This window comes from Aplidium turbinatum, chromosome 8, assembly GCF_918807975.1.
Source record: "Aplidium turbinatum chromosome 8, kaAplTurb1.1, whole genome shotgun sequence".
Lineage (NCBI taxonomy): Eukaryota > Metazoa > Chordata > Ascidiacea > Aplousobranchia > Polyclinidae > Aplidium > Aplidium turbinatum.
In genome coordinates, this window is record NC_137479.1 from 3591523 (window position 1) to 3607371 (window position 15849).

The following is a 15849-nucleotide window of genomic DNA, read 5'->3' on the forward strand; positions in this document are numbered from 1 at the left end:
AAACACTATTCACCAACATCACCTTGTATTTTTGGTCGATTTTTTACTGTTGTATGTTTCGATTCTGCGTAGGATAATTTCAACTGTGTTGGTTTTATTACTTTCATCTGCCGTTTGTTACTTTTTATGAATAATATCTTGAGTCGCTTCTAAAAGATTTCATGGTATTCAATTCAATTTGTTTTTCTTTGCCGGAAAACAACAGCAATGATAAAGTTACCCACAGTTTACAGGAATAAAACCAACAAAAGGAAACGGCGGCAAAACCAAAGAAGTTTAAAACGTACATGCGATGCAAATTTAAAGGATACCGTACGTCGATGGAAGTAAATTTATGCACGGCCACCACCAGGTTACGATTAAAAAGTTGTGTGGCCCGATAACTCATGTGTTTTTGACAAAGTGGCCCGCGACCGAAAAAAAGTTCGTCACCCCTGGTTTAGACAATGAATTTTTAGACTTCCAGTATTAGGCTATCGATAAAAATCAGCTAAAGATGGTATAAGCTAAGTAAAAAATTTTAAATGTAGCAAAAGCAACCAGAAACAGAAAAACGTCGTCGGCTGCAGCGCGGGTTAGGTGTATGCTGGAAGGGCATAGGCCACAGCCTACACCGCTGCATAACGCTTCAAGTCCGCTTTCCTGCAATGCAGGATAAAGATATGAAATCAAGACATTGGTTTCATGATGTGTTCCAACTTCCCAACCTCATATTTCGCAAAACAGCTGAAGCAATTATCAGCTAAGTAAAGCTCAGATTGCAAGAAAAGCTATTAAACCTATGGCAAAATTTTCCAGGGAAGCATGCCCCCAGACCCCCTACAATGGCTATGGCCCTTCCTCCAGTGGCGTAGCTAAGGGGCGGCACTTTCAGACTACAATTTTTGATTTTAATCTGATAAAAAAACGTATTTCATTTTCACATGCTTTTTCTTGAAGGAGCGGCAAAATCTGAATCCGCCCCGGGCGGCACATAGCTACGCCACTGCCTCCCTCCATAGCATGCCTGTGACAATCAACCAGGACACACCACTGGATAGTAGGCTAAGTATAAAAGATACATTTTAGCTCATGGCTGCCATTACGACTACGCAATTACATGCTCAGTTTTTGAACAGCACATGTTTTCTGTGCTCTTGGTTAGATCAATGAGACGTGATTGAAAAAAAGTTAGGCTAGTCTACATGTTTTTCGGAGTTATGGGGTTGTTGTTAATATTTACCACAGGGTCACGTAACCCCATAGATCCGCTACTGTGCATGGGTTGCGAATATACATGGTTGAACACTCCCTGTGGTTAGTGGTTAAGCGCCTACCACAGACTGAAAATAATAAATCGATTCCAGATGGACGCATAACAAAGTTGATCCAAAGCGCTCAGTGCCAGGACTCTAATTACTTTGAAGTTCCAATCGAAAACAAAGAGCAGCACATTCGAGTGTATTTGTACAAACAACGAAAGCGGCAACAAGCGATAAGCATCTTGAGCAAACGAATAGTATATGACGTCATCGTCCAACCAACCAGTTAATGCTGCAATGACGTGAAGAAATGATGTCACGCAACATAGACGGTGACGTCCTGCCCTCTCGTCAGATAACGGTTGTGCATTGGCTGATAATTTCTATGACGCATTTCGAAATGAAACGTTTTAAACCTCAGCAATAATATTTCGGCCATATTGATGGGGAGATGTAGAATTACAGATAGTGTGATTTGAGTAGTGCCAAAGTGATAGAACAGTTGATCTACAATTCTACACTAAATGCTGTTATTTTTAAATAAAAACATAATTTTTGCTGCTATGACAACGGCAGATAAGCGATCACGCTTCTCAGTGTACTGTTATTTACATGACGTAAAGAGACGTTGGTTCAACGCAAATTATCAACATATCAACGTAGTTCGTACAGGACGCGATACAAGGAGGGAACAAGGCGATCGATGCGCGGCCATCAAGTATCGATTGTTCTCGATCCTTGTACGTCATGAGGTGTGACAGACAACGAAATAAATTTCCAGGTGAGACCGGGATGGCAGGAGGGAAGGAAAGCAAGTCAGCAATAAGAAAAGAAAGGAACTAGTGCAAGGAACTAGTGCAAGTTAAAGGTTAAAAGCACGATAAAAACGATAATATACAAAAAGCTGACAGCACATACCAACGTCGTGGAAGGTTGAAACGATCAAATTCTCAACACAACACAAGAATATAATAACTTGCTTCCCCGAAGGATGCGTGGCCTCCGAAGCATTGCTGGTTAGGGGCATCCCCTCCTAGGGGAATACTTTGCTTGTTACGAAGGAGCCCAGCCAACAACAAACCAAGCAGCAATGGCGCTGAGAAGCAACACAGGTAAAGCACACATCCTGGTCCCAGTAGCATCGCTGCAACGCTATTTAAAGATTCTTTAAGCACAGCTGACGGACGGGGTAAGTTGGTACACTAAATCATGACTAGTACAAACAAAACATCACTCATTATCAGCACATAATAGGCTTACAACGAGAAGGCTAACAATTAGTGACATTTTATTCTAAAATAAATCAATTCTTTGGCAAAATAATGTTTCAAACAAGGGAGGGGATTTTTCAAATATGTGCCCCATTTCTTGTTTCCATTGCCCCTTATATAATGACAGGCGTGGCAATTTTTGCAAATTCAACACCGAAACAAGATGGTTTTTGCATGTCTCCCAAAGGGTCACATATTTGAACAGCCCCAAAACATGACACGACTCTTTCAACGAACACGAGCAACTACAAGTTGCAAAAAAGATGCGAATAATAATCCATAAATTGTCATCTTTGTATTGATTATGCTGTACTCTGCTTCGTGCTGACGTCATCGCAGTGCACCAAGACGCCGATGACGTCAGCAGACATGTCGTGATGAACTTAGATACAAAGCAAACAAGATTTTGAAAAAGTGATTATTTCAACGCAATGCAAAGAGGGTCTATCCCAGGATATCGCAAACCTCTGTCAGTGGTGCATGCGCGTGACTGGCGGCGAACCAAACGAACAGGGTTGTTATGGTAACACCAGCCAGGCCTCTGATGACGCGGATTGGTTGTCATGTCCATCACAACTTTCAATGAAGAAAAGTTGTCGCAAGTTTTGTGCAGGCAACGTTCACATGATATACGACGATGCACAATAAACGTAATAATAACAAATTAGAAGCGAGATTCCACCAGGAGAGAATCACGCAGTAAGTCACTCAGATAATCTCATGCAGGGTACTATGGCCAGTGTTGCCATTTGGAAATGAAGCTCTATCGTTCAATCTGCCTTGTGACTGGCTGTCGTAGGAGAAGCACAGACCCGGATGATACAATGGGAAGGTTGTTGTTGCGATGGAACGAGATCAGATGACTGACGCTGTCGAACTGTCGGTCTTTGGTGCGAACCTGCGGCAAACATGGTCCTGGTTATTACATGAAGTGGCAATGACGAGGGGACCAATGGCTACTTTTGGTCCTGGGGTGATATAAAGAGGCTCGGAAAACCACAGTGCATTCTTTGGATACAGTGCGTTTTTCTCAGAAGTGTCTTTATTAGGGCCCGAGGATCTGATTGGTACTGAGCCCAAGTTATACGGGGGCGGGTTGGTACGGACGATCGTTCAACTCCAGCCACAAGCGATGGTGAATTGCAACAATGTATTGCAACTTACGGTGACTTAAAATATAATACTGTATGTAACATAATGTCACTCTCCATTTTGCTCCATTATCTATCCCTCATGACTTAAAGGCATACTAAATGAAATTTTTAAACGGGAATTAAGCTTTAAAATGCGTAAACTGAATATTCAAGAATACATTTCAAAACAAATTACCGAATAAAATTTGTTTTCAATGGCACTGGCAAGGCCCAAAGTCCAATGTTTCAATTACTTTTCATTTTTTCAACATGACAAAAAAAGTGGAGAACTGCTCGAGAATACTTCACTATCGACAGCAATAACAAAAACCACGTTATCACATCTGATGTTTTGAGCAAACTGTGTGATGTTTTGATGTTGAAATCTGATGTTTTGACGTACAGTCGTACATACATGCAATCATACATACATACATAGCCTACAGTTAAATCGCCCGCAATAACAAATGTTGCGCGATCAGCTCATTGCTAGTCTATAGTGACGTAGACTGTACAGTCGCACGCTTCGCTGCTCACGCCCATTCCCGTTTTGAAAGCTCTGACAAAAGCGGACGCGGAATGCTAATCAGACCGCAATGGGGCCAAATTTTATTGAAAATCGTTTTATGGTAGCATGTTAAACACAAAGAACATGGAAAATCGCCAAGTCAGGTTTTTGCTTTAGTATCCCTTTAAATAGTGCGAACAGACATGTTATCAAGCCCTAACAGGTTATCACTAACAGTAACAATAACCCTTCAATTGCTTCGTTTTATACGAGCAAGTTAGACGGCTTATGGCGGTAGACCTCACGCTATAGCAGCGGCTAGTGTCAATTATTAACACTTTTTGTCGTATCCGGCTGAAGCCCGAGATTAAAGGGATACTAAAGGAAAAACCTGACTTGGCGACTTTCCATGTTCTTTGTGTTTAACATGCTACCATAAAACGATTTTCCATAAAATTTTGCCCCATTGCGGTCTGACCATCATTGCGCGCGTGCTTTTGTCAGAGCTTTCAAAACCAGAATGGGCCTGAGCAGCGAAGCGTGCGACTGTACAGTCTACGTAACAAAAGACGAGCAATCAGCTGATCACGCAACAGTTGTTACTGCCCGCGATTTAACTGTAGGCTATATGTATGTATGTACATCAAAACATCAGATTTCAACTTCAAAATATCAGACAGTTTGCTCAAAACCTCAGATCTGATGTTAAAATATCAGATGTTGTAACGTGGCTTTTGTTATTGCTGTCTTTTATGACGTATTCTCGAGCTGTGTTTGCACTTTTTGGTCAATTTGAAAAAAAAATAAAACATTGGACTTTGGGCCTTGCCAGCGCCATTGAAAACAAATTTTTTTCGGTAATTTTTTTTTGAAATGTGTTTTTGAATGTTCAGTTTACGCATTTTAATGCTTAATTCCAGTTTGAAAATTTCATTTAGTATGCCTTTAAAGATTTGAATTAAGTGATAAGCATTAAACCAGCTCCCTTCGAGAGGGGGTCTCACCGCTCGGTTACGTAAACGGTTACATAAGCGAGGTTGTCAATGAGAACCATTCATGAACCTTTGTTACTCTACCGCTCACCACGCCGTTGGGATCAACCAGGAGGAGATGCTTATGCTGCCCGTCCTGGACGCCGCTCAGCACGAACTGGCCCTTGGTAGAGGAAGATTCCCTGACTAAAAAGTCTCCATCGCGAGCAAGGAGCTGTTCAGCATCCTTTCTAGGGACGCTCCCGTGGAACCAGGACTCGGCCTGGAGAGCGTTGGTGGCACTTGTGGGAGTAAGCGGAGGGTTTATTGTGTTCGCGAAGGGTCCTACAACAATTAATTTAATTCATCACAAACATTAATAGCAAAGGCTCTTATAACAAGGCGAAGTGTTAGATAACAAGATAAGGATCGTCAAATTAAACTTTCCTTGTTGTATTTTTGCAGGCAAATGAAATGAACTTCATTACTGACTAACGATATAATCCATAGACTTGCATAGAGAACGAAAGGTCTTGTAATAAGTTCCATACATAATTAAACCAGGTAGAAAATAGGTACTATTGAAATCAATATCATGATGGGGAAGAAGAACCTCTTCGGGTCAAATGAGCTCCAAAATAGAGGAATCTTGTTGAAGATACTCACGCATGTCGAATGCATCGACCGACGGTCGCTTCTGGTTAGTGGGATTCTGGTCACGTGACACACCAATGGCAGCCGCCAAAGCAAGAGCCCCGCCGACTCCAGTGCTCAGCTCTAGAAAGAAGCAGCAGAGTCGTTAAGATGGCGACTTATAAAACCAGTTTTTCTCAGAGCTACCAACAAACTTTCACTTGAAATGCAGCAACTTCGATCCCTCAATGCCATATTATATCGCAAAAACGTTTTTTTTTTTGTATTTTGTTGTTCCATTTCAGACCAGCGACACCCAGAATAGTTGGTTGTAGCAAGTTTATTGTTGATGGCTTAACTATCACACAGCTATCCTTGACTTACTAGAACAAAACAGTCCACGTCGGTTCCGATAACTTTGTTCAGGATATGTAATTTTAACATACAACTATTATAATTTGTCGACAGTCGTTATCTTTTCAAATGTACAGATGGTTTTCTCTCCAGATATACTTGGTTATAATTACTGACGATCGCCCTGCATTGTGGCGAAAACATTCCAACCCGCCATGTTGTTAGTTAAATAATGGAATTCAACTCAGCCCGGTTACTTTGTTATGTAAGCGGTAAGTTTGTTGGTGAAAAATGAAAACTATGAATTGAGGGGGTTGATTTTGATGATACTTTTGTGCTATCATCACAGTGCAAATAATATACAGTACCGGTACTACATTTTGGCACTTGGACTGGAAATCCAAAGAGCGTCCGGCAACACTTGTAACAGAGAATGATTTATCTCTTTTTTTAAGTGAAACGAGGAGTTTTGCAGTGATTTGAGATTCAGTGTTCACAGTTTGGCAATTAGGATTCTCAAAGCTAATATTCGAAAAAAAACACAAAAAAAACTCTTCGCCTAGAATTCATAATCAAAATTACATTGATCGGCCTCCAGTCATTCAGTTCGCACGTTGCCAAAGTCTGTGTGGTGTGTAACTGTGTATACTGTGTAAGTTGCTAAGATATAAACAATAAAACATACAGTATTTTGGATGACAAGGGCTTGGTCAAAAAGGTGATGCTTTTAATATGGATGGTGACACAGAAGAGCCACACGAATTAGATGAAGTACTGTAGAGAAGGATATGATGTCGTGTTGGATCGGAGAAACAAGTAAAGGGACGTAATTGATGGAAAGAAGACAAGTAGAGGGACGTGGTTGGTGGAAAGAAGACAAGTAGAGGGACGTGATTGGCGGAGACAAGTAGAAGGACGTGATTGGTGGAAAGAAGCAGAGGGACGTGATTGGTGGAGACAAGTAGAGGGACGTGATTGGTGAAGACAAGCAGAGGGACGTGATTGGTGGAGACAAGTAGAGGGACGTGATTGGTGGAGACAAGTAGAGGGACGTGATTGGTGGAGACAAGTAGAGGGACGTAATTGGTGGAAACAAGTAGAAGGACGTGATTGGTGGAGACAAGTAGAGGGACGTGATTGGTGGAGACAAGTAGAAGAACGTGATTGGTGGAGACAAGTAGAGGGACGTGATTGGTGAAGACAAGTAGAGGGACGTAATTGGTGGAGACAGAAAGAAGGACGTGATTGGTGGAAAGAAGACAAGTAGAGGGACGTGATTGGTAGAGACAAGTAGAGGGACGTGATTGGTGGAGACAAGTAGAAGGACGTGATTGGTGGAAAGAAGTAGAGGGACGTGATTAGTGGAGACAAGTAGAGGGACGTAATTGGTGGAGACAAGTAGAGGGACGTGATTGGTGGAGACAAGTAGAGGGTCGTGATTGGTGGAGACAAGTAGAGGGTCGACAGGCATGCCTTTAAGTGTCCTGCCAAAGACACAGCAACATGCTCTTGAGCGATGTCGAACCGGCGCCCTTTCGATTGCCGTTCCAGGACTCTCACCACTCAGCTATGCAGCCGACGTCGTGATTGATGAAAAGAAGACAAGTAGAAGGTCGTGACTAGTGGGGAAAAGTTATTTGAAGAAAAAGCGATTAATCAAATCGATGTAAACCGTTTGACCATGGTGAAGTATAAATTTTGGGTAGAAGCAACATTCGATTAACTAAATAGAACTGCAGCGGCGGGAAGTGGGAACAATATGGCTGAGATCAGCGGTGTCACTTCCTTTATGACGAGAAGAAAGCACGAGAAACCAGATCAATTGTTAACTGAGCATAGGGTTGCAATAACATGAGACAAAGCTGTCGCTAGTGTCAAGGCAATTGGTTCAGTTGACAATTTACCAAAATAACTCGATGATTCAACGTAAAGCGGTGTCAGTGTAGAGGAACTCACGTTTGTTTGGTGACGTAGGAGGTGTGCCTTGCTCGGCGGGAATCCTCTCGACCAAAACATGGGTGGCGCTTGCTGGGCCGGTCTGGGGGGCTGTAGGTCTGCTCTGGGGTGTTTGCTGCCAAAACAAATCTCGTTAGGCATCTGGTCGACATCGAAACAACGTTTCTTGACGTCAGATTGACGTAGAATTGTGTGATTGGCTCAACAAGTGTGGCGGGCGTCATGCGTTAAGTCGTGATTGAGTGAAGCCAACATTAACACAATCACGAGTTATGAGAATAGGCGGCCGCTTCACAGAAAACGTCAGACATGGAGAAGTCACTGCTGAAGACTGAAAGCGCTGACGAATCATTTCTGTGCAATGTTCCAATATTCTAAGTAGTTACAGGGAAATACAGCACTGCTTCCGTGGCGGCGAAGCAGGCATTAGCGTTGGGAATGTACAATTCCAGTTATATGATGGACTCATAAGTTGCAATTTGTCCACTGTACAACAGAAACCTCAAATAAAAATCACTAAATCATGTAGCCGATTAATTAAAAACTTGGCAAACAGTAACCTTACTTCTTGTGGCAAGCTGGTGTTGACGTAATTATGATCTTCAAAATTTCTCTGGCCCCTTCGAGGCGTTGGCGTGGGTGCATTGTTGGATGCGGCTATGCCGCTCTATATAATAACAAATTAGTTTTCGCTTTTCTTTTTTTCGTGTTATTCGGGAAGAACAAAAGCAAAGTGACCAAGCCGACATGAAAACCTTGCAATAGCTCCATGACACTTTGCACTTGTAGAGTGAAAGTGAGAGAATATTGTGTAACACGAAAGCGATAGGCTTTTCTTGGAAAATGATAACGATAAAGTTAATATCGTCGACAAAGCGCTCTGTGGGGAGTTCATGTTTGACGCTTCAGAGAAATAAAATACTTTGTACCAGCATCTTCCCAGCCAGCAAAAATACTTCTTTGATACATCATTTTAACGTCGCAGGTGTAAAAATAGTAACTTTTGCCGGATGGAAAAAAATAACTGATCAAAATTGCGATATGATAAAGATGTATTGTACAAGTAATTGCAACAAATTGCAAAAACGGAACAAACAGTGAGAAAAATTCATTTATTCAACAAACAATCAGCTACACAAATAAATGCGGCTGTCTAAAACGTATTTCTTCGATTGTCTTCTTGGGCAAGACTGAAATGGAAAGGTTGAACTAGCTCCCACCTGGACACCGTTGGTCACATCCTGGGATCTTCCAGGCGGTGTCATCTCCTCCCGAGAGTCATCGAGTCTTTTCAATCCCGAGTCCGGAGCTGACTTCCCGGGTATCTCGTTATAATAATCATGATCATCATCACCCCATCTGGAAGTTAAACAGCCGCTTACAAATGAACCTTGCGCCTTCATCACAGGCGAAATACTTGAAACAAGCAATCGTGAGGGGGTTGACTGACGATGACGCACATCGTGACACAGAGGCTGACGACATCGGAAAATATTTGATTATTTGAATTTTATTTAGATTAATGTTACCAAACTAATTTCCGCTTGTTGTTGAAATGCTGTCGCCTGTAACTGTGCGAACCCTTCTATCCACTAAGTGTCGCAAAATAGGAAGACGTCTTTAATACATCAGATGTTTGGCTACACACGTCAGAAGTGGAGTCATTACGCGACGTACACACGACCAACCTTGCGATGACAAGGTCAGTAGGATGAGAATAAACTAACGCATTAAACCTACCGTGATTTTCCATCATGAAACAAAGGTTCTGTACGGTCCGGTGGGGTCACAGCTTTGGGAGGGTTCTTCAAATATTCTTTGAATCGAAGTTCAAAGGCTTGCCCAACCGTGTTGATAACATCCTGGGCGAGACCATCAGTGCACTTGAGCACGTGACAAGCTGGACAAGACACAAGTCCAGTCAACGTTCACTTCACAACATCACTCAAAATCTCAATGAATAATTTTGCCCCAATACAAAGCAATATACACTACAGACACCTACAAGACTGGTGCATGATACATTCCCGCTACTGTTGCTTACAATACAACACTATAGTCCAAACAGCGACCAACTTCATTTTTGCAGCACACGCATCTCTAATATGATCATCTGCAACGTTTGCTACACAATTTCCTTCTCTGTGTTCATGAACTCTATGGCATAACTTTTAAAGAAATGGACGTTGATGCGCTGTAAAAGGTCAGAAACGATCTAATTCCAGTCAGCGAGTCTGTGGAACTTCACTTAAAGCAATAGAGTCGTATTGCGTGCACAAACTACATTTATCGGTAATTGGCAAAATATTCTGTTTAGCAAAAAAGATGCAAAAATAAGACGTAAACTGTAGTGCGTTCAAACGCGCAGTTTCACAGTAAAATTAAAATGATTTACTTCATTGTATATAATCCTTACCTCTGTTGTTGATAGGATCTTTAGCAACATACGCCACATAGTCGATAGTGTCAGGATCACCTCCAGATGCGAATGATATCGATTGCATTTGATGGTTTGCTATGAACTGAAATAATGATTAATATTGTAAATGATGTCCAAATGGTTTGCACAATCTACAAATAAACTTCACTAAGTCCACTTTTGTAAAATTATTTTGTAAGAATGGACTGGAAGGTTTTCTTAAATAAAACAATAGCAGAGTTATGACATTAAACAAAAAAAAATGCTGAGTCCGCTAGTTGGTTTTATTGGTGTGTCACACAAACGGTCGAACGCAGCCCAGAGCATCAAGCAAGCTCTTGCTCAATCTTTGAACTGGGCAAGTCTTGTGCAGAACATTTTGCTTTCAGACAAGGGCATTCGAGAAGATGTCGCATCGTTTGCTCCTGTCTGCATTTGCAACTTGTGCTTCCCAAAGAATACCCCGAGTGCTGCATCTACATTTTACATCGCCAGTATTTCCAAGGCTCATTTTTACTGGAGGAGTGTTTTTGCAGGAGTTTAGCTAGTTGGAGCTCAGCGGTTAACAAAAGTCGTTTGGAAAAGGCTATTAGAAGGAAAGCAAAGTGTAAAGAGATCTTTAAGACAGGAAAAAATATTTTGAAGTTCAAAAAATTCTTATCTCTTGAGAATTCAGTTGATTGTGAGCTTTCAGTAGACAGTATTGTTATCCCATAGCCATGCCAGACGACAGGATCCCTGCGTCATGAAAGGATGACACAGTTAGTGGGACAATACTGCCCTTTGGTCACTTGGTAAGCCTAAACAATCAGCATGAAGTGTCTAACTCAACGACACAATAAACAAAGTTTTACCGGGATTCGAACAACAAACCTTCATAGCCAGATGTGATGTCACTATGAGTGCCACACTCATCAGTCATCACTGTGACTAGAGATAAATAAACACTGTAGTTTGATAAACCACATAAATCATAAACGGTTTGAGATATGGCTAATATCTGCTGGTGTAACCACTGACAAGGTGAACACCAACATGAACAATCATTTATGATTGATGATATTTTTTTACAACCGGTCTACAAGTGGATGAACCAATCAAATAAACCGATTTAATTATTCTTACAATATCTTTCATGTTATTCAATTGAGGTGTCGTATAAAACAAATGCGTATTTGTGGATAAGTAATATTCAACAACAAAACTGTTGAGAATTTGCAGGTCTAAGTTTTCTATAGCTGGCAACAGTAAAACAAAAAGCTTAAAAATGTCCACTTACAACCCCCGTATTGGTGACCACCAATGTCAGGCTAGCTGTTGATATATTGAGGTTGATGAAAACTTTTGAAAACTTCAAATTTGGCCTTTCCCCAAGAATTCTCATCACATCTTTGGGAGGCTTTTTTCTTCCACTCCTTGCAGTAGCAGGTAGAGGTGATTCCGCAGTGGCAGCAAGCACTCTCCAGATTGCTTCTCTAATCAAACAAAAAACAACTCAGTTATTTTTAAAGAAATTGCAAGAAAATGGTTCATGTCTTCAAATATATTTTGGATTGGGTCATGATGCAAAAGAAAGCTCTGAAACAAATGCAGCTGATTTACATTTAACTATAAACATTAAAAACAATTTAATTACATAGCCAATTCAATATAATACATTTTAACTGCTATGTTAAAAGTTGTACAAATGGAATATATACCAGTACAGTACATACTTTGTTGCCAACGTTCTCATGTCAAAATCTAATGATCTCATACTCTGGCGAACTTCAATGCATCCAAGATACTGAAACAATTAAAAATAATATAGGTGAATGAGCTGCACACTAAAATTGTCATTCATTCAATCATTGCCAGACACATGCAACTTAATAAAGCCTACTAGAGAACTTAATAAGAGACATAGGCCTACTCCATAAAAATTGTTCATCATAATTATAATAATTTTCATAATAGAAATATTAAATTGTAAAGCCATCCTTGGATTGAACATGAATGCATGCTAACATCATCATTCATCATCCCACAACCGTTGAGCAGCTTACGCCTTACAACTACAGATATTATAATCAGAATGAAGCGAGACTTGATTTCTGTGTCTTTCTTGTGTCTGTTGTTGAGACTGCACTGGTCAGATGCATCGCTTGCAATGCTGAACCTAGTGCTGATGCAGTAAAATTAAATTTATAAATGATGCAAGTTATTTCACTAGTCGGTGCCATGACATTGTCAAAATTTGCATTTTGTCGCTTAGAGTTTTTTTGTTGACTCCAGCATTGCTGCATGGCAAGTTTTATTTTTTGCTTCACTAGCCTAATACACGGCTGGGTTTTTTTTTTCGGTCATTTATCGGTCATTGATCGATTTTTTGGCAAAATGTCTGAAAAAAATATGGTCAATTCGGTCAAAATGTCCAAAAAAATAGATAGTCAATTCTTCTCTCGTTTGACTTGTAGTAGCTTAGATTGGCAATGCCTCATCGTGCAGCCATGTAGTCAATTGACTCAAGTTAGCCATGTAGCCAAGCCAAGTTAGCCAAATTAGCCTAAGCTCAAATTAGCCAAGTTAGCCATTGTGCAGCCATGTAGTCAATTGACCTAGATAGTCAATTGACTCAAGTTATATAGTCAATTGACTATATATAACCAAAAATGACCAAAATAAATAAAAAATGACTGAATTTTTTCAAGTCATTTCGGACAAATGACCGAAAAGTCTCAGCGAAAAAAGAAACCCAGATACACGGTACCGGTATTGAGTTAGTTACATCACACACACATCTTTCTTCGTTGAGCTTGCTATTTATTGAATACCATACAAAACAAAAAACAACAGAAGTTGTACACATTTCCATGTTTAAGGTTCCAATTTATTACTCTTCTTAGAAATTTTCCCATTGTTTGAGGAAGCCGCTGACCACTGCAAAGGAATCGATTAAGGCTTTGATGTTCTCATCCATCCTCCGGTAATAACCAAGAGCCGTGTCATTCATGTACTGCGGGGACCAGGGATGGATCCAAGGGGGGGTGTGGGGGGGTGCGCACCCCCAAAAATTTCATACTGCTATTATTTTAATAAACTAATGGTATTGAAATCTACTAGTATTACTTTATATTTTGATAGATCATAGCATTTTATCTCAGCATGTAACGAATTGATGCTGTGTAGAGTATGGAATGTGTACCAATGGAAATAATCATGTGTTTTGTACTGCTCATGTTTTTAAACTTTAGAATACTTCCCAAAATTTCATCACGTTTTTGAATTTTGTTATACCATAAGTGTTTTTTATTCATGCTTGTTTTTAAGACTTGATTTTTCATGCACACTTTCTCCGTTTTCAGGTCTTTATTAATATTAAACAAAAAGGATGCAACCTAGTTCGTACCCTGAACAGTTCGTACCCTGAAAAGATTGAGAGAAAAAATTTAAAAAAAAGCCGAAGTCGCTGATCACAGTTTCAGCAAACATTTTAAAATTTTCCCTCTGAAAAGACCGAGAGTAAAAGTAGCACAAAGCCGAAGTCACTGGTCGCAGTTTCCATAAACAAACAAAAACTCAGGATCATTACCAGAAATTTTAAAATGTTTGCGGAAACTGCGGAAAAATGGAAACTGCGATCAGCGACTTAGGCTTTGTTCTATTTTTCCTCTCGATCTTTTCAGTTTGTTTGCGGAAACCCGATCAGCGACTTCGGCTTTTTTTAATTTTTTCTCTCGATCTTTTCCTAACCCTAACCCTTTTAAAATGTTTGCGGAAACTGCGATCAGCGACTTTGGTAAACTCTTATGATCATTCCCGGAAATTTTAAAATGTTTGCGAAAACTGCGGAAAAACGGAAACTGCAATCAGCGACTTCGGCTTTGTTCTATTTTTTTCAATCGACCTTTTTAGTTTGTTTGTGGAAACTCCGAACAGCGACTTCGCTTTTTTAAATTTTTTCTTGATCTTTTCCGGGTATGAACTGTTCAGGGTACGAACTAGGTTGCACCCAACAAAAACATCTGTATTAACAACATGAATGCTTATCAGTATGCCAAATACAGCAGAGACACATTTTAACAGTGCCACACTGATCGACCTCCTTGAATGAAAATAGATTTCAGCAGCACCCCCCCAAAAATTAGAGGCTGGATCCATCCCTGGTGGGGACATGTCTTGTGGTAGGCTATACAATACAGGCTTCTAAGCTCAGAGTGGCCACTGAGTAGTTGTTAAATAGCATCCAAATCTACAGCACCAGTAGGTCATGTTTGGTTGCTTCCTCAAGCCAACATTTCTCAGCTCTGTTGGTATTTTTACCCTTTGTTCACCTGCATTTGTACGTTGCTTTTTTGCAAGATCCAACTAAATCCAGCTCACTAATAGATTAACTGCCACATAATATATTTATAAAAATGTGTGCAATTTTTGCTGGGTACTCTACTATAGAGAAGGAATTTAAACACAGTTACCATACCAACCACTGCTATGAAATTTCCAAGTTATAATTATCATTATTGCTATATAGTGGTGAGACTACAGTACGGTATGTTTACCGTATTTATCCGTGTATAAGTCGCAAATTTTGCACTAAATCTTGCCCAAAAAGGGCGGGGTGTGACTTATACAGCACATGGGTGCGAATTACACACAAGGTTCTGAACTTCTGACAAACAAATGCTACAGATCACATGTTAGCGCTGCTATTAAGCGTTTGTATTTTGCGTGCGAGGATTGCGAGCATCGCATTAACATGCTCACTGCACAGCATGCATGTGAACATCTTGCATGTGCTTGTGCGGCACGCTTGATTGCAATGAGAAAAAGGCACGTCTTGGCAAGCAAACACGTGCTAAAAAAAATTTTGTACCAATATTAAAGCCAAATTTTGGGGTGCGACTTATACACGGATAAATACGGTATGTTGATTTCTAAAATAAATTCCAAAAAGACTGGGCACTTTAATTACCTGAACTGAGTAAACAACACCTGGCCCAGTAACAGCACTGTCAGGATGCAACCACCCTCTTTGAGGTTTGTTTACAAAACTTCCAGATTTCCTCCACTCATTTGTCTGGTCTCCCTCTACAAGTTTTTTATTTTTTCTCATCATTTTTTTTTAATAACTTCTAACTAAAATACACACAATGACTATTAAAGCATATAATGAAAACCTATAAAGAATATATATTAAAACAAATTATCAATACCTGAGTGCCAAGCTGAGACAAAAAAGTTATAGCCTAGACCAGGGGTTCCCAACCTTTTTACGATCTTGTACCACTTGGACGCGCTGTACTGCCAAGCGAACCACTTCTTGCAGAACAACTGATTTGGTTGAGTCATATTTTATTCAGAAGAATAATATTGGCCTACTAAGA

The 15849-nt window shown here is 40.3% G+C and overlaps 1 protein-coding gene across 1 annotated transcript; it reads right to left on the bottom strand.

Moving 5' to 3' along the window:
* Positions 1–1421: 1421 nt before the first annotated feature.
* Positions 1422–15635, bottom strand: LOC145775185 (SHC-transforming protein 1-like). The gene is made up of 11 exons (XM_082586423.1): positions 15438–15635; positions 12202–12272; positions 11766–11961; positions 10484–10589; positions 9808–9967; positions 9288–9426; positions 8633–8734; positions 8068–8182; positions 5791–5901; positions 5237–5469; positions 1422–3410 (listed from the first exon to the last, which is right to left on the bottom strand). Exons 1-11 carry the CDS (start codon positions 15579–15581, stop codon positions 3276–3278), a joined length of 1512 nt encoding a protein of 503 aa, XP_082442549.1. The 5' UTR covers positions 15582–15635; the 3' UTR covers positions 1422–3275.
* Between the last annotated feature and the right edge of the window lie 214 nt (positions 15636–15849).